Source organism: Dermacentor albipictus, chromosome 1 (genome assembly GCF_038994185.2).
Source record: "Dermacentor albipictus isolate Rhodes 1998 colony chromosome 1, USDA_Dalb.pri_finalv2, whole genome shotgun sequence".
Classification (NCBI taxonomy): domain Eukaryota; kingdom Metazoa; phylum Arthropoda; class Arachnida; order Ixodida; family Ixodidae; genus Dermacentor; species Dermacentor albipictus.
Window position 1 is genome coordinate 464,886,927 of NC_091821.1, and position 20,566 is coordinate 464,907,492.

Consider the following 20,566-nt stretch of genomic DNA (forward strand, 5'->3'; position numbering starts at 1 on the left):
TCTGCTATAACTTTGGCAGACTGCACAATATTTGCACTGCTAATCACACTGTAAATTATGTTTGAGACCTTAGGATAATTGCAGCTGAAGTGCCGCTAGAGTTCTTTTATGTTTTTCTGCTCTTGTAGGATATGGTGAAGGAGGTCTTTCAAGGGGACCAGCAGTTTGTAGGAGCACTTGACAAGGTGAGCATTATTGCGTGTAAAGAAACCATCACATTCACTGTCAACAGTGTATCGTATTCCTCCTTCACGCACCACACAACAGTAGCACACAGATTTTGCAGGTGCCCGCTGTACATGTGGGAGTGACAGACGTTGACTTTTTCTCCTCCCCAAGTTTCACTGCCAGAGATGTGCTGTAATGGCAGTACGGCCCATTTCACAATTTTACCACACTACTGGGCTTGACTTCGGGCTTTAAAGATGCGCCACCGTTACTCATGTATACTCATGTAGTACCACTGTTCTTGTCGTGATCATTTTCCCTCGCTCTTTCGTTCCCTTTCCCCAGTGCAGAGCGACAAGTTAGAGTGCACAAGCTCAGAAAAACCTCTCCACCTTGCTTTTAACGAATTCCCTTCTCTCTCTTTTTTTTTTTACTTGCAGGCATGTGCCACCATTATCAACAACCGCGGCACAACAAGGCAGCCCTGTCGGTCTCCAGAGCTGGTCAGTGACAAGTCCATTTCCTTTTCATTGCCTTGAAAGATGTCGCAAACCTTTTTGGTTAAATTTAAGCCAATGGAAAGTTAGCATGTTCGATTGGCACACAGTGGAGCCTGCTGCTGCTGCATGACTGGTAACCTAGTGGTATTGCTCAATATGGCAGGGAGAACCGTTACAATATGCACTGGTGGTGAGTGCCAGATGACATTAAGACATGAAGTCGATATGTCACACACATTTGTGGCTGCTGAAATTTGCTCTTTTGCTTGCCTCTGAAGCCATGCTCAGCCGATCCTGATCTGTGACTGCGGCAGAGGGTTCAGGAAGCGTGGCTAGCACGGTTGTTTTAGTGTTGTACTAGGTTCTGCCTGTTTGTGGACATTCTCACTGGCAATAATAGGTGTTTTGTGGCTTCTTATGCTGTGTGGCAGATAACTTTCTTTTTTGCAAAACTGTTTCTTTAAGCCTTTATGTTCCTGTTGATTTATTATTCTTGTGCCTTGTGTAAATATTTCAGTTCCTAGTTAGCCTCCTCCTTGTCCTCTCCATAACCTTGGGCTGTGCACTACAGTTACGTGCTTGTCTGTTGCACATTGTTCGAAACCTAAAATGTTCTAAACCTAAACATAAAATGTGGCCTGTGTCCACTGCACCAGGCTAATTTATTTGCATTTTGTGATACAGTTAAACCTCAATATAATGAAGTTGGTAAAATTGGCAACTTTCTTTGTTATATTGAAGTATTGTTATGTTGAAATTTGCTCTTCTATGCAAATAAGTACACTGGCAGATTGACTTATACAAAAGGAGCCGCAAAATTTTCCGACTTATCAGGCAATCGGAAAAAGCAAGTTTGAATGAGAAAAAAATTAATTTTGTTAAATTTGAGAGTCAGCTACGAGATATTCCATGCTTTCACAATTTCGTGCTGTGTTGACGATATCTTCACATGAAATTGGTGGTACGAAGCGAAGCCAGCCATGCTATCACGTCCACTCCACCCCGGCGGGTGTTGCCCGCATTGGGACGCCGCTATCATGGAAAAACACTAGCAGTGGGGCATGAATGCTTCGTCTGCATCTTGTTGCAACGCATCTCTCAAACATGAGGTTACACATCCTCCAGTAGTAAATGCACAGAAAGACGCTGCACATGAGGCCATGCCTTCTCGGCACACCCATTCTTTGTACGCGCGGCAGATTACCCCTAACACAGGGCATGCACTGGCTGCATGTGCACTCAGCCGTGCTAACAGCCATGCGTAGCCACAACTGTGCTAGAAAAGCAGGATTACGCATGTACCCTCCCCATCCCCCTTTCCTCTCACGCACATGCTTGATTGCTCGCTGCAAGCTCACTCTCCTCCCCGCTTTCTCCTTGCTTGCTTGGGAAGGCAGGTCTTTTGCGTGCGTCCATGTTTCTGTTCACGTCCCGTCTTCACGCAGTGTAAAATTTTGGTCTTGTCAAGCCACCTCCTTTCTTGGCTCACCCTTGTACACTTTCAATTGCATCTAAAGTGCGATTGCAATCGCGTGTGGGGCGAGATAGGATCTTATCGCACTTAGACTTTATACGGATGGAAGATCATGCCGCTCCGCTTCAGTGTATGCTCTTGATAACACGGTGCACAATTTGAGAGGTGCATTTGCTAGCAGCCGTTTGTGATTCAACCATTTGACTATGTGCGTCCTGGGAAACTTCCATTTATTGTCCCAGTGTTTCATTGTGGCAGCAGTAAAATTTAATTATACAGTCAACGTCCGATATTTCAGGTTCCCTAGGGGCTGTGAAAACGTCCGAAAAATTGGGCCGTCCGAAAAAATTAATGCATGCCTGCGAGTCCCGCTAAAGGCTAAAATCTCCGCATGCACGTCCGAAACAGCTCGTAAAGCCTGCCAGTACACTTAGGCGTATTCGTGCCAGCACTATTAGGCGTATTCGTGATAGTACTGTGATAAAAGAGGGCAGGTGCACGCGTGTGTAATTAAGGATTACATACAGTGTCCCGTGACAGTGGCCCCTTCCCACTCTTCGTATGCTTCACCGCATAACACTGCTGTACAGAGGCGAAGCTGCCTTTTGGGAACTAGCATTATGCAACGCGCCATGCTCTCCGCGATCCGAAGCCATTGGCGAGGATTACAAAGACGGAGTCAGCGCCATTGCTAACAGCAGCGAATTGTTTCGATTGAAAACGCAGGACTGAACAGCAAAAAGCTTGGTAGAGAATGTCGAAGTAACTAGGCCTAGCATTGCCACGTTGTGGCTACGGCTGCCAGCAGATATGCGTGCGGGAAAGCCGGTTCGAGGGGGTTAGATAATCGGAATGGTGGCCGTGGTGCGACTAATGCCGTTTCAAGTCCGGAGAATGAGATGGCGAAGGTTCTTTGCATCCGAAATTGCAGACGTTCTTATACATTGACTGTAGGGTACATGGCGGTGCCGCGAAGGCAACCAAATTATCGAGCATGTCCGAAAAATCAGGCGTGTGGAAAATCAGACCTTGACTGTATTGAAATCGTGAAAAACCCACTTTGTTATACAGTCCAGCCTACTTATTATGATACCGGTTTTAACAATTTATTGGTTATAACAATGAAAAACTGCTGCATCATCAACTTCTCTATGTTTTCTATGGTTAAATAACTCGCTTAATACAATGCCCCCATGCTGCATTATCGGTTATAACAATGAATTGTGGCTACTGGGTAATGTAATGTGAAGTCCTAGAAGAGAAAAAAGAGAAATTCACGCCACTGCATGCCTATCTTTGTCGCCCTTCCGCCCGTCCGAACACAAATGGGCTGCACTGATAGCTCTATGCCGGGCCACCCTCCGAAGCACAAATGGACCATACCATCTTTGTTGACAGCGCTAACAGCCCTGGGCACTGCTCTCAGATTGCTCCGTGGCCCCTCATGCAGTGCAGTTCTGCCAACAGATTAAGCCACTCGTGCTCTTCTTTACTGGTTGCGTTGAAGTCATTCCTAGCCATGTGGTTTTTTTAGCCTCATTTGACTCGCTGCTGATATGGAAGATGGCTTATCTGCCTGCTGATCCTCAGCAATGCACGACGTTGCCAGCGAGCACTGCTATAGATTTGGAAATGAGGGGCGGGACAGGGGGGTAAGTTGGTGTGCATCATGATTTCTGGCACACTTCTCAGCCATGGCTGCGCATGGCTGTAAGCGCAGCTGAGGGCATACGCCCCCATGCACCCTGCTTTATAGGTAATCTGCTGTGTGTGGAAAGAGTGGGCATGCCAAGACCGCATGGCATCATGTAAGCTATCTTGCTGCACGTTTAGTATTGAAGGTTGCCTAATCTCAAGTTTCGGTGACCTGTGGAGCGAGAGGCGGACAAAGCATTCGCTCCCCGCTGCCGGTGCTTTTCACGATAGCATCAACACAGTGCGGGCGATGCCAATATCAGCCACGCGGGCAAAGTGCATGCGAAAGCGTGGCTGGCTTTGCTTAATTCGTACCACCCATGTGAAGATATCGTGAATGTGACATAAAACTATATTGTGTGTCGCCAACTCCCAGATTCATCAAAATGAATTGTTTTCTCAGTCAAATTTGCTTTTTTCAATTGCCTGATAATTAGGAAAATTCTGTGGCCCCTTTGCGTGTAACAAAAATTAATGTACAACTGTTCTTATTTGCATAAAAGGCCACATTTTAATACAACGAAATTTATATATAATTGAGCAAATTGCCGATTTTGCCTACTTTGTTACATCGAGCTTTAACTGTACTCTGCAGGACTCGGAAGCTAAAACCGCCAAAAAAGCAAATGCTAAAAGAATACTACAGTGCAGCTGCAAATCATGCTTTATTGGAGGAATTTAGCCTATCATGAAACAAGATCTGCACCCACCAGCATGCTAAAACATTGTTTTTTTACTAGCCTCACCTACACACTTTTAAAAAGATCATCCAATTTCTTACAGACTTTCTTTCATTCACGGATGTGCTATGTAGCACATCATGCATCCACCATTAGGGGTTCGTGTGAGTTGTCGCATGAGATGGAATGTGTGTGATCCCTTGTTGTATAAATGAGGTTTTTAATGCATTGTCTCTAAAGGAGTTTGCCACGACTGCACTAATCTGTCACAAAACTGGGGACATCACAAAATCGGGAGACTCGTAACTAGGGTTTCACTCTGTTGGGTTAGTAGCTGTCTGCAAAAAAAAAAAAAGAAAAAGGCATAAAGCTAGCCAGACATTTTAGGTCAGTGAACCAATGGAACACGTCATTAGCACTGAATTGGGCATGTTAATGCAAGACTAGTTGGACTGATAGCTAGAAGCCTGGTTGCTGAGTCAACGTAGTGCCGTTTATACATGTAAAGCACGGAGGAAGCAGGACTGATGTATCAAGATGACTACGGAATAACTATTTGGTAAAACAATGTCAAAGCAAATACAGGCAAGATAATAAGTACATAGTGTTTACATGGCAAAACAATGTCGAAGTAAATACAGGTATAGTATTATCGGTAGAGCATTGCACATGACGCTTGCTCAGTTAAATATCTTTATATGTTAGTTTGAAGTTTCTAACAGCTTTTATATACGTAATTGGCAGGTAATTGCATACTTTGGCCCTATGAAATTTATTTTGCCATATGCATATATTAGTACTCTTTGAACACACAACAGTCAGCTTTCGAATTTTATACAGGTGAAAATTAGGCGTTGATGTAAATTAAGGTTGTGATTTGGGCTTGTCTGCATGTCATGAAGGCGATCAGTGTAACGCAACTAGAACTTGTACTAAGAGAAAAAGCATGGCACAGTGCTAATTTCTAACGACGTTTTGCTTGAGGAAAGCAATGACACTTGTACATCCTGCTCACTGTGTCACACAACCATGTAGCGACAGGGTGAAGGGATTAACAATTGATGCCTTCCCCTTTCTCACTCTTTCATCAATGGCAGTTGGCTAAGTACTGCGATGCGCTGCTGAAGAAAAGTGCCAAGGGCATCTCAGAGTCGGAAGTGGAGGACAAGCTCACTCAGTCCATCACCGTGTTCAAGTACATTGACGACAAGGACGTCTTCCAGAAGGTCAGTAGCACATTTTAAAGCAAATGGCTTTGTCTTTTTCGTCTGTTCTTGTATTGCTTGGTGGTGGTCAGACTTACGCTGCCAGTACAAACTCGGCGATGCAAAGGGAATGTGTTTTCGTGCAAATGAGCTACGAGGCATATTTATTGCCCCGTTGCTGCTCTTTGAGATGCACATGATTTATAGCAAAAGCTTTGGGGCGTCTGAAGGTCTATATGACTAGGAAAGGGCAGCCCTATTAATGCAGTTTGATATACGCATATACATTTTTAATGAGGATGTGCGAATATTAGAAAATGTCGAATATTATCGAACATGATATTTTAAATTTTCTTATTCAATTGGAAAACTAGGTATTCGAAAATTTTCCAATATTTCATTGGATACGAATATTCAAAACAAATTTATTCATTTATTCAAACAAATTATTTATTCATATGCTGTATCGGTTTCATTTGCTTGTGTTTTGAAGTTCAAATATTGTAAGCACCTTTTTGTATTTTGTTTATTTGCTTCATTAACTTTGTCTTTTCTGATGTCTGTCGCTGCTATGTTACCATAATGCATTAATTCCTGCTTTGTTAAATTACTAATAGGAGGTCCCCCTGACAGTTCTTGTAACTCCGGGACCTCCTTCTGTACTAATGGTGAATGATGAAATAAAAGAAATAAATAAACTCGAGAAACTCGAGAAAATCGAATACATTGCTGGCTGTGTGGGAGCAAATGTGGTTCTTTGCATTTATTTCTATCTGATCTAAGAGAGTATGTCGGATTTTGTGCTGAATTTTGTGATAGTTTTATGCTGCTGGCAAAATTTGGCCTATAAAACACGCTTAGCCACTGGACACCTGAGCTGTGCTGCAGGAAAGCGAGCAGCTCAGTAGCAAGGGGCATGGGTTTGAGAACAGCGAGGGGGCACTCTTTTGGAGGTTCCACCCCCAGTCCTGAGCTTATTGCTTGACAGCAAATGCGGTGAGTGATGACTGGCACAGGGTCAAATGCCTCTGAGTTTACGGGACACTGATGCAGTATAATGCGGCACAGGTTGGCGGCAACAGACAGCTACCAGAAATTATTCAATTTTCCATAGCTAACATGAGCCAGATACACAGTTCTTTAGTACAACGGCTTACTAGTTTAATTTCTTTTTAACCAATAACAATCTAATTGTACAATGCTCAAATGTGTTAAAATAAACCAGCTTGCTAATAAATGCGTGTGCATATCATTATTTGATATGCAATTCGATATTCGATGCTAAGTATTTGTAGTCGATTCGTATTCGGAAATGTAGGTATTCACACACCCTTAATTCTTATACTTTTGAAAGGATTTCCAAAGGGGATTATGCAACTGCTTGATATAAAGAATAATTTGATATATCGGAGTTTGATATATCCGGTACCGACTGTATTACAGTGTTTAAAGAATACCTACATTATATATCAAAACAACTTGACAGTATTAGTGCAATTTTAGCAATTTTGAAGCAAGATTAAGCAAAAATTCAGGACTTCATTGCCTCGCTTTAGCGACATCCTTGAAGAAAGACGTTAACACTGGCAGTGATGATGACAACTTGCTGTGTGTCCTGGACGATGTCTCTTTTGAGGATTTTGTCAGCGCCAATGGCAAATTTGAGATCTGTGGGCCACTGACTGACGATGACGTGTAGTTAATGTAATGTTGTATTTAAGTAGTCTGTCGAGGACAACAGAATACTTCAAGCAATATAAAAGATTTGAATTTGTTCATGTTGCTGCTGTTTGTTAATTCGACATTTCAGATAATTCAACCAGACCTTGGAGTCTCGCAAGGCTCACTATGGGAGTCGGCTATATGTGTAGCCACATATACTGCTCTTACAGATGTGCTTATGATTAACGGTTCTGTTTTTTTATGGAATTATGCAATTATACAACAAAAGCTAGCTAAGTATCCTCACTGTAACAAATGTATACATTGAAGCGCATTAATCATTAGTAAAGTACATAGCCTTCAAAAAGCATTTGGCTATTCACTTACATTTGCAGTCATAATTAATGGTGTCAGCACAGTTTTTTTTCTTCCTTTACCACCCATTATTGGCTTCCATGACTGAGTCACTGAGAATTTAGTAGCAGCACACAAAACACTGACTAAGTCTCAATCCACCACTTGGCGACTCCTTCAGACACGAACTTTTCCGAACCCCGTGCTTTACCCCGATGCATGTACCCCGATGCATACTCACCACTCTGCAAAGCATGCAAAGCCCGCGCCGACCTCAATCATCTTATTTGGCAATGCCCCAAAGCCTCACCCACCAACACCTCCCGCACTAACACACGCATCATTAGTACGGCGGAGCAGTGGGAGACATTGCTGCTCTGGGCCGTCCGGATGGCCGAAGACGCCGCCAGAAAGCAAGAACTGGCCGCCGCCTGAGGAAGGGGGGGATTGTGGGTTAATCTCCCGACCCCCGCCACCCCTTAACCCCATCAAGGACACAATAAAGTTTTATCTCTCTTAATAGCAGTGGTCCAGCATTGCCTTTCAATTGATAGTGCCGAATGAGTTGTGCACGGCTTGGGAGTAGGCTAGTATGTATTCCGTAACAGCTTGAGATTAAGCACCACAGCAAGAGGAATGTTACCATTACAAACATGAGCAAACAATAATTTCCACTGGAGCATTTTTTCTGTAAAACAAGAAATACAGTAAAACCTCATTATACTGAAGCTGAAGAGGAAGCTGAAATTACTTTGTTACATTCATTACTTCTTTATATTAATTATTGCCATTTACCGCAGTATATGCCCTCAACATTAAATGTGCAGAAAAAGGACTAAGGCTCTGCAAGCCCACCGAACTGCCCTGTGTCCACATAAGCGATGTAATGCAAGCCCACCGAACTGCCCTGTGTCCACATAAGCGATGTAATTTGAATGAAACAACAGAAAAAGAACCTCTGGCCTCTGAAACATGGGACTTCTTAGCACCTGAGCCTTTACGATAGCTGCTTTCTGTTGCAACATGATAGTCTTTCGCTGCCGCTTTCCTCCTGGCTCGCGCATATTGTTGCAAGATCGGCAAAACGTGATGCACTCGAAGGGAACGGCTAGCAAGCTGTGATGCGAACAAGGTCCCTTAGGCCTGAGCAGCACGGGGCACACACCGCAGTGCGCCGACTACGCAGCTGGGGCTGTATTCTCGAGCGACCTCCATGACTTTCAGAGATAGTATAACTTCCTCGAAATTTCTCAAACCCGTCGAAGTATATGACCGACAGAGCTTGGAACAGGGCCAGAAACAGTGTCAGCCATATATGCTGACACGTTCGACGCACGAAAGTGAAACTATCTCATTCACCACTCTCTCATGGCCCCGCAGCCTTACTGTGCCTGCTGTGCAAGCGCGTCAGCATAGCTTGGTCGGCGCAGTTTGGCTGGCTCGTTGCCTCCAAGACTGATACAATCTCGGAGGTCGCACCTAGCTGTGCTAGCCAGTGCAGCGCGCCTCAGTGAGAGAGACATTGAGGCACTGGTTTTTAACACACCGCTTGCAAGCAGCACCATCAAGATGTGGCACTGGACAGCTAGGCATGGCTGTGTTGGAGGGTTTGCTTGTGACTTTGTAAGGTTTGCCTGCCTGTGGGTCTAGCTTCACAAGCTATGCAATGCAGTGAGAGAGAGAGGTGCAGTGAGGTAAGAGAGAAATGCTGCTTGTGCTTGGCCACCATGCACACAGCTACATGAGGCACTGAAAAAAACCAGTGTTTCTTGATGGCATATTCGACGTGAGAACTTTAAGCTGCCACGCTGAACAAGTGCCAAACACAGCAGAAATCAATATGCTCCATGTGCAACGGTCAGTATTTGTTGGTTTCGGAGATTGATCTGATTTGTTATATCCATTGGCAGGGCAATTTTACTTTATTAAAACAAAGTTTTAAATACTGGATCTCTATGGGATTTTCAAGGGGAATCACATTTACTTCAATATATGCATTATTTTGGCTTAAGTGCTGTGGTTTACATGCCGTGGGAAGGGCAGCCCTCCTTCTCACAGCATTATAATACAGTATTTTGTTTTAACGAGGTTCAAGCGTATATGCAAGAGCATTAGAACAAAAAAAACAAGCAAAGCTGCACCATCAAACCATGCACAATTCAGCACTGCCGCACAGTGCACAGAGAATCTAGACCCACAAAGTCCCTTGAAAGTAGGTGGACTGACATCACCTGATTGAAGGTTGGAGCATGGAAGTGTGTGCTTGAAAATGACAACCTGTCCAGAACCATGGGAAGGAAGACACGCCATGTAAACGAGTACAGTCAGAGTGTTGATAGTTTTCAAATGAGACTACTGAGCAGCGTGATCAAGCCTTGGCAAAGTCAAGGAGCAAGCAGCCAGTCTCAATGTTAATGTTTTCTGTTAAAATGCAGTAAGTTGCTATCTGAAAGGGTTGTAGTCTCACACGAAAAACCTTTGCAGAGTCCGTGCTGGTTAGGGGAAGAGAAATTGTTACCCTCTAGATGAGTGTGAATCAGAGGAGTGATACATGCTTGAGCATCTCATGACACAGACCACCTTACAACGTTAAATTAATGGGTCAATAGAAGCTTCAGAATCAACTGTCAGTAAACAACCGTCCAGCCATTAGAGATCGCTGAAAGATGTAAAACAAGATCCTCCTGCAAACAAGAGCAGCCTTTTTTTTTTCAAGGACTGACCATAGCCTGTTGGCCTTTGTTTTGCAGATTAACTTGTGAAGCACCTATAAACTTCCCTGTTACCTTAACACACTTGAACGGAATAACATCTCACTGGCAGAAATATTGAAAAACAAGTTAATTAGTGTTTTGCCGCTCCTGCACTAATGTATGGTGTTTCGTTCTGTTTTTTGTATGTCGCGCTATTGTCTCTTACATCACACAATGTTAACAAATGCACTAAGATGTTCTCAATTTTGTACGTACATTTTCTTACTGATCCCTACTGTATTTTTGCCCTTGTACGTTCACAAATTTCGCAATGTATTCCAATGTTTCCAGTATTTCTCTGCGTTTGTCATGACTAAGCTGTTTCCTCGTCAGACTGTCATGTCGGGCGTAACAGGGTTTTTTCAAGCCGCTGCATGCGGCTTTTACCCTTACATCCGCTCTCATGCTGTATTCTGTGGAAAGAGAGAAATAAAGATTATTATAAGTAGTGTAAATATGGTGGGAATCTCAGTAATTTAAATTTATACAGTCACAACTGACAGATTTCACCAGTGACTCTGTGTTCATCTCAAAACGGCCTAGCTGTTGCTCATACTAGAATACCGGTAACTGTTAGCTTTAGTACCCCGCTAATGTGTTGCCTAATAGTTACGCACTCTATTCAAAGATCTCTCACCTGCCTCAGTGGCTCTAGCGTGGTGTTGCTGAACATGAGGTCATGGGTTTGGTTCTCAGCCGCCATGGCCACATTTCAATGGGAGTGAAATACAAAACTGCATGTGTAGAACTGCATTATGGAATCCTATGTGGTCCATATAAATGCGGAGTCTCCTCCGCTGTGGTGTCCTCAATAGCCTACTTTGTAAATTTGAGACCCAACATTTTATTTTTTAATTTTCGTTTGACAGGTCTTTCAATTATGAATTTTGGTAATCTCCACAAGAAAATGGGACAGCTGTAAGGTAAAATTGTGTCTGCAGGTTCCAGTAACCTTTGTCTTTGCTTTTTGTTTCTTTCCAGTTTTACGCAAAGATGCTTGCGAAGCGGTTAATACACAGCCAGTCCATGTCCATGGATGTTGAAGAGGCCATGATCAACAAGCTCAAGGTGGGTGAGCAAGGGTATCGAATCGGGTCTAACCCAAGAACATAAACTGGAAAACAAACTTTGTTTTTGCTCGAACCGGAACTGTACTGGAAGGAACGTTCTGATCTTTTTTCAATCCTTAGCAAAACCGAAAAGAAAAAATTTGTTTGGGTTCGGGTTGGCCACCTTTTCTGGAGCTTTTCATCCATGCATTGCCTGCACTTGAGGATCAACTATGCTGCTTCATTTGTAAATGCACACTGTCTTCCCATGATTTGTAAAAGTAGCCAAACCATCAGTACAGTTTTTAGCGTATTGCATCAAGGGGCAGACTAACACGACAGTATTGAATCGCACCCTGCGTGCAAACTCGTCAAAACGTGATGTGTGCCAAGTACCTGAGACAATGGAGCACATGCACTTTTTGCTTGTCCCCAGCATGACTGTGAAGGGCAGGCATCAATATCTTCATTAGCGCCAATTAACAACAGACAATGCAATGAGGAAGTGTTATTGGGCCATTGAATCGACATATCAAAGAAGTGAGGCATCAAGGCTCTCTTAGAATATTTACAGTCTAACACCTTTATAGTGAGATGCATGCGGCCTCTGAAACCATCCTTTGCAAGGTCACTTCATTGTAAATGTCGTATACCAGACAGCTAACAATAGAACTGGGACAGAATTATTCATTAGTATTATAGGTAATTTCGTTGTAGAGGCATCCGCTGCAAAGGCGCACGACTTTAGTTAACACAGGCCTAGATTTAAGGTTGTGAACGGGCCTTTTGAACACAAATGTGTTTGCATTCACACCTTACTGCCTGTCCTCATGATCACTGCTCAGTCCCTTATTTATCTGCTCTTCCCTTTCCCCCTGAGCGGAGTAACAGGCTGGAGGACCTCTCCGTGTTTCCTCAATATATTCTCTCCCTCCTCTCTTTCTCCCCCTCAGTAAAGCTATGCTTCACATAGATTCCAGCATTGGTGTTGGATCTGCATGATTCTTTTGTAACGACGTGCAGCCTGAAGAACAAACAGCAGGCGTAATCTTTCAGTGCACCAGCGTCGAATCTTTGAACAAAATAAATTTGTGCTGTTTTCCTGTAAATATTCTTTGCTTATGCAGATTAACTTGAATCAATCCAAACCTGTTTGAGCAGTTATTTATTTGCTCCAGAGTTGAACCAGAACTAAACAGTTTTCGGTGAACCCAAACGAAAACCAGGACAAAAAAAAATGTTTCGGCTTGACACCCTGGGTTGAGCACACATTCTTAAGTACAGAGCAGTTTGCAGTGCATTCTGTGATTCTCACACGAGATTAGGATTCAGATGAAGTGAAATGGTGACAAAGACTGCAAATAATTGAGTGCATCTAGGTGGACGATCTGGTGTAGCTGCTTGACACTGCTGCACCAGTTGTTGCTTATTTTTGGCATCTAATGTTGAGTAACAGCTCACTGCTGGCATGCTGTCTTATCAGTTTATGTTTTGAAGTGTGAGCTGTCGGGTTGCCTCCACGCATCAGTATGCCTAGACTGTTCTTGAACTTGCACTTTTATTGTGCCGTCGGAGCATGCCTTCAATGCAGTGCGTCCAACTTATTTTTTTGCTAACCTGTGCCTTGCATTACAAAGGTTATCAAGAATTTTCCACATCATGTATACTACGCCTGGCTGAGAGTCACTTCACTTATGATGCTACTATCGTTGACTGTGTAGGATGCTATCATTGTCACTTTAGTACTTTCTTTTCTGGACACAAGTGTGCCCAATAAGACATTCCAGTTGCCTCGTCTTGAATGTACTACATGATGCTTTTGGTCAAAAGGATCATCTGCTGCCTTGACCGTGAGTGGCACTGGGTAACACTCGCAAGGCTTATCTTCCACATACAGGATGTTCCTGCTAATGTTAGCCAAGCTCCTAAAAATAAAATATAGAATACATATACGAGGACGCAACCAGCGGTATTCTGTCCGCAGTGATGTACCGCACCAGGAGAATCCCTTTCGTAATTGAACCACCAATAATTAGATTAGATTAATTAACGAAGTTTTTAATTACTGTGTTAAGATTTCGAATTTTGATAGAAAAGCAACAATTGTGTTTAAAACAGCAGATTCAGTTGTTTTCAATGGGCGATGTCACGCATCATAATGTTTTCAATGTTTCAAAGAAAACAAGCGAAATATGGAAATAGCCTCATGATTACATGTCTGCATGCCGTGCTCTCAATTCAGTAATTAAAATCTTTGCTAATTATTCTAATCTAGTTACTCATAGTTAAATTTTGAAAAAAAATATCCTCCTGATGCGACTCGTCACTGCTCACAAAATACCATTGGTTGCATTCTCCTATATTCCATATTTTTATTTTTAAGAGCTTGCCGAACATTAGCTGGGACACCCTATATAGTACACATATACCTAAGATAGTTACTGCTCTACTTCAGGGGGCTAGATAGTACATCGAGTACCCTTGACTGAAGCTACTGGAAGCGAGCTTAGAACAACAGAAAGCTGAGCTAGTTGGTAAGGATTCACAATGCGAAGAAGGGGTAAGGTGTGCAGACACGGAAACAAGAGAAGTGGACAAGACGAACGCAGTGTTGTCCACTTCTCTTGTGTCCGTGTCTGCACGCCTTGCTCCTTCTTTGCATTATGGAAGGGAGCTGCCTTGTCCTACAAGTTGGCACTTTGCTACTTTGCAGCAATACTTCGACTGCACAGGAAGACAGTATCTCTATTTTTTTTTTCCCCTAAAGTACTTGCCTCTTGTGCCGTAAACGAGCCAAGCAGGCCAAAGAAGTATTTTCGGTAGGCATCAAAAATCAGCTGTTCCGAAAGTGTCATTAACATGAGTGGCGTGCGCTGGAAACTATGGCAGTTAAGAAAACGCTTTACGTAAAAAAAAGAGACACATGGTTAAAGACTATCGCGTATGACTTCTGATTATCGTAAAAGCCCTTATTAGGCATGAGGAGACACCACCACCCCCTAAAACGCTGAAGACTATGAAGAAAAATTGTTACGGCCGTAGTATTGCCCAACCACGCACACTAGTAAGTGCAGCATATGCCCTGCTTCTGGGACAAGTTGCTGCATGATTGTTGCACTTCTGTTGGCTTCACATGCACCCGGCGCGGCAAGCAGTAAAGCAGGATCCAGGAAAACATAGTACAGATCAGTGAAGAAAGCATACGAAAGGATGACACCATGGAAGCTTAATTGATAAAGCACTGTATGTGTAATGTGGAAGATCTCACCTGGAACAAGTTATCTTCTCATCCACTTTAATTTCCCTTTACCTCATTATTTCGACATTTCAATTAAAATAATTAATTTCTCTTATGCTTTCTCTGGCATCGTTGTGTTATTTTTTTCATATAGTTGTGACTGAACAGTCGAGCCCCTCAGATATTCTTATTCTTCTCACCAATAGAAGGTTCGATTCTTTATTGGTTTCTTCTCGTAGTGTTCCTGTTCCTTTCTGCACGGTGTCTAAATATTGGCAATATAATGAACTTGCATTCAGAGTATACCTTTGTTCATTGTAGCTAATATTTCTTATAAGAATGCATGCATAGCTGCACATGTTTTGCTAGACCTTCACTTCATATTACGAAGGACTATATCGTGACTCGAGGTGAGTGCTGTTTGCTGTTCACAGATAGTGCAAGTTTCCAAAGCTTGATGCATCCAATGGCTTAAATCTATAGTATAAAAGTGCCATCTTTAAGGCCTTGAAACGCCTTAAATCTGAAAGAAGGGCTTAAATATTGTTTTTAGAGCGCAACTCTTAGGCGCCTGTTTCTGCGGCAAGCATCAGCGTTGTCCTTCGTAACCAAGCGGGAGATGGAAGATGGTGGCGTCAAAGAGAGTGTGAGGAGTAAAGCTGAAAAGAATGGTGGCACGGGACCATGAGGCAGAAAGCGGAGGAGTAGGGTATGGCGAAAGCGTGAGAAGAAAAGTGTAGCGACGTGCAAGTTGCGCTTTAAGGCGATGATGGTTACGAGATGGCGCCAAAGCAGCGCACGTCGTCAGTATGGAAACAAAGCGCTGTATGAACAGAGGTCTGTCTGTGGCGGCTCCTGAGAATCTAACCCACGCGCTACCTCTCACAATCTCCCGATTAACGAGGAAGTCGCGCCAGGCTTAGTTTTTTTGCAGCGTATCGCACAAGAGATTGTCTGCACCAGCCAATAGTATATCGCAAAATGAAAATATGTATAGAGCTGCGCACAAATTTTTCATTGGGGAGTATCGCAATCGTCGGTGAATATTTTTGCCAAGTTCTTTACAGCTGGTGACAAAATTGGGGTAATCCAAAACTCAAGCTAATCCACTCCTGTTAGTAGCTTTGTGGTGATTAGTGGATATTCACTCGCTGAGCCTTATCCTCCTGCCTCTTCAATTTACATACAAATGTCCATTATATAGGAGTCATTTTTGCTGACAACATCAAAGCACTGCCAACCATTTTATGAGTGTTGACAGCGAAGGTTCTTTGAGGCTTTTTTAAGGTTGCCCTCCTTCTTTGCAGCAAGCGTGTGGCTATGAGTTTACAAGCAAGCTTCACCGGATGTTCACAGACATGAGTGTGAGTGCGGACCTGAACAACAAGTTCAATGTGTATCTGAAAGCCGAGAACATCGACCTGGGCATCAATTTCTCCATCTATGTTCTACAGGTGAGGACAGGGTGCTCGGAACAAAATATATATATATACATATATATATAGGTCACTGCTTACAGGGTTATACACATTACTGTTTTACCCCGAATTCTGTGTCCTTCCATGTACAGCATGGTAAAACCTTGTGGTCTGGATTTAGTTGTTACCCTGAGGTCTGGGCAAAAAGTGTTTATTTCACTGAGATGTATCTGTGGCTCTGTGCATCATAGGGTGAAGCAATGCATGCCAATCTTGGTAGACAGTGCCACCAGTTTCTTTTAACAATATTGACACTTTATTATACGACATTGACGCAGACCATGCACACTGTGAACTTATTCTGGTTAGAACAGACAAACATTGCACATGTACATGGTATTAAGCTGTTTGCATGGAAAAATTCCACCACTATGCAATATTTTATCAAATAACTGGTCGTTTAGCTGGAAGAGTCATGCCATCTCTCTCACGTCTGATGTCATTTGTCAGGTCCATCACTCTTGTTTATGCAATATTTAGTGCATGAAATAAACAGCTCTTGCTGGAGACACTTGACAGGACTAACAAGTTGATACAGTCGGCTTGCGTTAATTAAGGGTGGACGAAACTGGTCGAATTATCTGGCAGGTAGAACTAAACAAGAGAAAATGCTGAAACACACTGCTGATTCTTTTGGCAGTATTTGCCTGATGATGATGCATTTCTGCTGGCTTCACCTGTGCCCAGCTCGGCAGGCAAAGAAGCGGCATCCAACAAAACATAATACAGATCAGTGAAAAAAACTGGATGAAAAGCAACTTTCTAACCTAATGTAACCTAATACGCCCCCATATCAAATGTGCACCCATTTTTATAGGTTCACACGAAAGTAGAAAACCAGCGTAGGACCATAGCATGTCTGATATTCTGCATTTATCAAACGACCCTCCAACAACATTAAATAGGATTGTGGTCCTGGCCTAGACTAACCACTTTGCTAGTTTGTCCTGCAATGCATGCGAATAATTCTCTGGAACACCAAAGGCATATGAGGTGACTTGTTGCTGCTACCTTAGCATGTAATATAACTTTTGTTTCTAATGAGCTTTTGTAATCAAACACTGGAAGTGCCACGTCATCGTGCTTTACAAGAACTTGGTCTCTCGCCATCCATGGTCGGTATCTTGTGGTGGCATTAGCAATGATGCTAGCCAGGCAGACTCTGACAGTAGGTTGTTGCTAATGCCGCAAATGTGGTTTTGGTTTCGTTTTGGACTGCACCGCGCAAGCAGTATTCAGACAAATTTTCTTAGAAAGAAAGAAAGGCGCACATTACAATTGGGTAAATGCTTTAATAATTCATAGGGAGCTCTACCATTTTCACTTTAGAATCATCCAGGACAAGCTGTAAATTGGCGTTTTTGACAGGAGTTCTCTTTTTCTTTTTTTTTTTTTTTCACGTGGTTTTGATGCATTTGCTGTACCCTAAGTGCTGCCAAGACAGACGCTGCTCTTATTGGATCCACCAGCGGGGTCAGGTGCATGTGTACTGATCGTTCAAGTTCGAATGATGCTGCAAAAGCCAATTTCAGGATTGAAATAACAAAAGTTTGGACCCGTAAAAGCATATAGCTGCCAGGACCTTTGCTCGGGATTGAATGATCCGAAAAGTTGAATTAACTGGAGTTGAATTAATGGAAGGCTATGTCTATTAGTAAATTACAATATTGCAATAAGAGCATGGTTGCTTTTACCATGAGAAGAGGCTTGGCAAGACCCAAAATCAAAAGACAGGAGGTAGTACTGCCCTCAAGTTTTTCACCTGCTTGCCATGACACTGGATTTTTTTAGCATCTGCTCAGACCTGGTTAATTGTTTATCGTGAAAGAGAGGTCACATTGCATTCCAAAGGAACTAATCTTTCGAGCTAGAAGTTGCAACGACTTTTGCCTGCGCCAAGAAACCTAGAAATTACTGTTGAAGCCTGTTCATGCTTTCTCCAGAAGCCCACGGAAATGAAATGTATGATCCAGGGAAATGTGGTTGTTTGGCTGTTAGAGTGAACGTGGAACACTTGATTGAAGCAGTTGTAGCCATGAATAACATTAAATGAAGGCTGTAATTTACAACTGGTGCTTGGGTCGAATCTTCGATAATAACAGCCTCTTTTCAAGCACTCGGAGTCGTTTTCTAGTTTCTGCGCAGCCTTGTAATCAAAGTAATTGTGCAAGGCATGAAAGGTCACGAGATACTGTCTGCAAACATGGCTGTGGGGCAACCCCTTGTGCTTTCGTGCGCTTCGTCTTGGCGTTTCATTTCACAATCTATGTTCGGTTTGGCGGCAGGCAGTGATATAAACACGACAGTGGCAGTCCCATTGTGTTGTATGGTAGACACTGCAAAGTGATCGTTCTCACTGGCAACGTACTATGGTTAACATAGGCAACGCCAACAGACGATGCCATGTCGGTAGCGTACCATCGCTGTTATAGCACGTAACAACCAGGCAAATGCGAAGGTGATACAGATGACCCTGTGGAAACTAAACGGGAGTGGTGCTTCAGAGTGTAAGAGCCAAGAAAATGTAGTGAACAGAAGCATATCAATGAGGTTCTGCTGTACGTATTAAAATCAGTGACACCACACTGATGCACAGCACTAATGCTTTGTCAAATTATGTCAAATTCAACAAACCAACCGTTTCTTTTTTTTTTTATAATCGAACATGTATTTGAAAGAATACCAGCTTAACTGATTTAATGTTGGTCATTACTGTCCTATTGTCTATGGCACCAGAGTTCTGCTTTTGTGGCCCTTTGTATGTGTCTTTTTTTTCCTTGGTTCACAATAATTTCTTTCTGTTCCCCTTTGTATATTCAGGCTGGAGCATGGCCCCTGGGCCAGAGTGCAGTGTCCCCCTTTGCCATTCCCCTTGAACTGGAACGGAGCGTTCAGAAGGTGAGTGCTGCATGTTTACCTTGCCATGCATCCCTTCAGTTGCCAGTAGGGTTGTGCAAATACTGAACTATCACCGAATAAAATGAAATACAGTATATTTATTGACGTAGTTTAATAAACATGCTGACGTAAGCAAAAATCAGCTTTCGAATTTCAATAATAAGTACGTACTTCCGTAAGAAGCCAATTGCCATCTGATCACGCTCAGCCGTGGCGTCAGCATAGGAATTTTAACTTTGGCCGCGCTGCTTACTGGTGTCATAGCCGTCAGGTCTCACTGATTTCGACTACTGTATTTACACGATTGTAAGTCGACCCATTCTTGTTTAAATTTGAAAACCTGAAGTGAGGGGGTCGACTTACAATCGAAACCAAAACATGGCACCGTCAAAAAAGCAAGACCAACGGGTGCTACAACATAGTTACAATTTTATGCTTGCTCTATGGCCCTACCCATAGCTTTTCACTATCCCGCGTGTTTGTTCGCTTTTTGGAAAGGTGTTTCATCATTTTTGAGAGTTTTACAGTGCACACAACACTCATGGAGGGGCGTAGATAGTTGATAGAAGCGCAGCTGTTCCATTCGCGGCAGCACCCTCAAAACGGTGGCGCTTGCGGGGAGTATCGGTAGTTCATGGGAGAGCAGACACCGCTCACGGGTTTGTCTCTATAGTTTGACCAAAAAGCATTGGTTTGACACGTTCGACTTGACTGCCAACTACACGCTACTTCCATGCGTCTTCAATCGTCATGAGTGCTCCAGGCCTACTAATCATTCGGCACTCATTCACAGCAGCGTTCAAGAGGACTGCATGCCAAAGAAACAAATCCCTGCGCAGCGGGCCGCAAGTTCGATGTTTCTGAATTGGTGGTGCGAGAGTGGCGACTGCAGCGAAGCGAAATTTCCCCCTGTGACGGCAAGTGAGGAATTTCCCACGTGCCGAAGTCTGGACGCTTTCTGGAGCTGTAGGCTAAGCTTGCAGCGTACGTCGATGAAATGCATGGTTGGTCCCTACCAGTAATGTGTGACATGGTCATGAAACAAGCCCAGATCTTTGCCTTTTAAGGACCTGCTCCGCTGTGAGTACGAGTGGCTGGTGGCAGAAGACCACGAACTTACGCCGACCGGACCTGTCAAAGGAGCCTCCCTGATGGCTGCGTGTGGTTGGGTGCATTCCGTATGGGCTGCTGTCCCACATGTTGTCATGGTGCAGTCGTTTGCCAAATGTGGAATTTCACTGGACGACGACGCGCTGTGGGACCTTAGCAGGGATGACGATGGCAGCACTAGTGAAGACGAATAGTCCAGTGATCATGTCAGCTACTAACAAATTTTCATTATCGAATGCGCCCTCGGGTATGCTCTTCTTTTTTTTTCCCTGTCGCACGATATGGGGGGGTCGACCTACATT

The 20,566-nt window shown here is 43.4% G+C and overlaps 1 protein-coding gene across 1 annotated transcript in view; it reads left to right on the top strand.

Moving 5' to 3' along the window:
- The window catches only part of Cul2 (cullin 2), a 62,142-nt gene that overhangs the window by 29,605 nt on the left and 11,971 nt on the right, over positions 1-20,566 (top strand). Inside the window, exons 8-13 of the mRNA XM_065436558.2 lie at positions 129-185; positions 609-671; positions 5,615-5,743; positions 11,473-11,559; positions 16,086-16,232; positions 19,077-19,154. Coding sequence (XP_065292630.1) covers positions 129-185; positions 609-671; positions 5,615-5,743; positions 11,473-11,559; positions 16,086-16,232; positions 19,077-19,154 — 561 coding nt within the window. The remainder of the gene's footprint in view (positions 1-128; positions 186-608; positions 672-5,614; positions 5,744-11,472; positions 11,560-16,085; positions 16,233-19,076; positions 19,155-20,566) is intronic.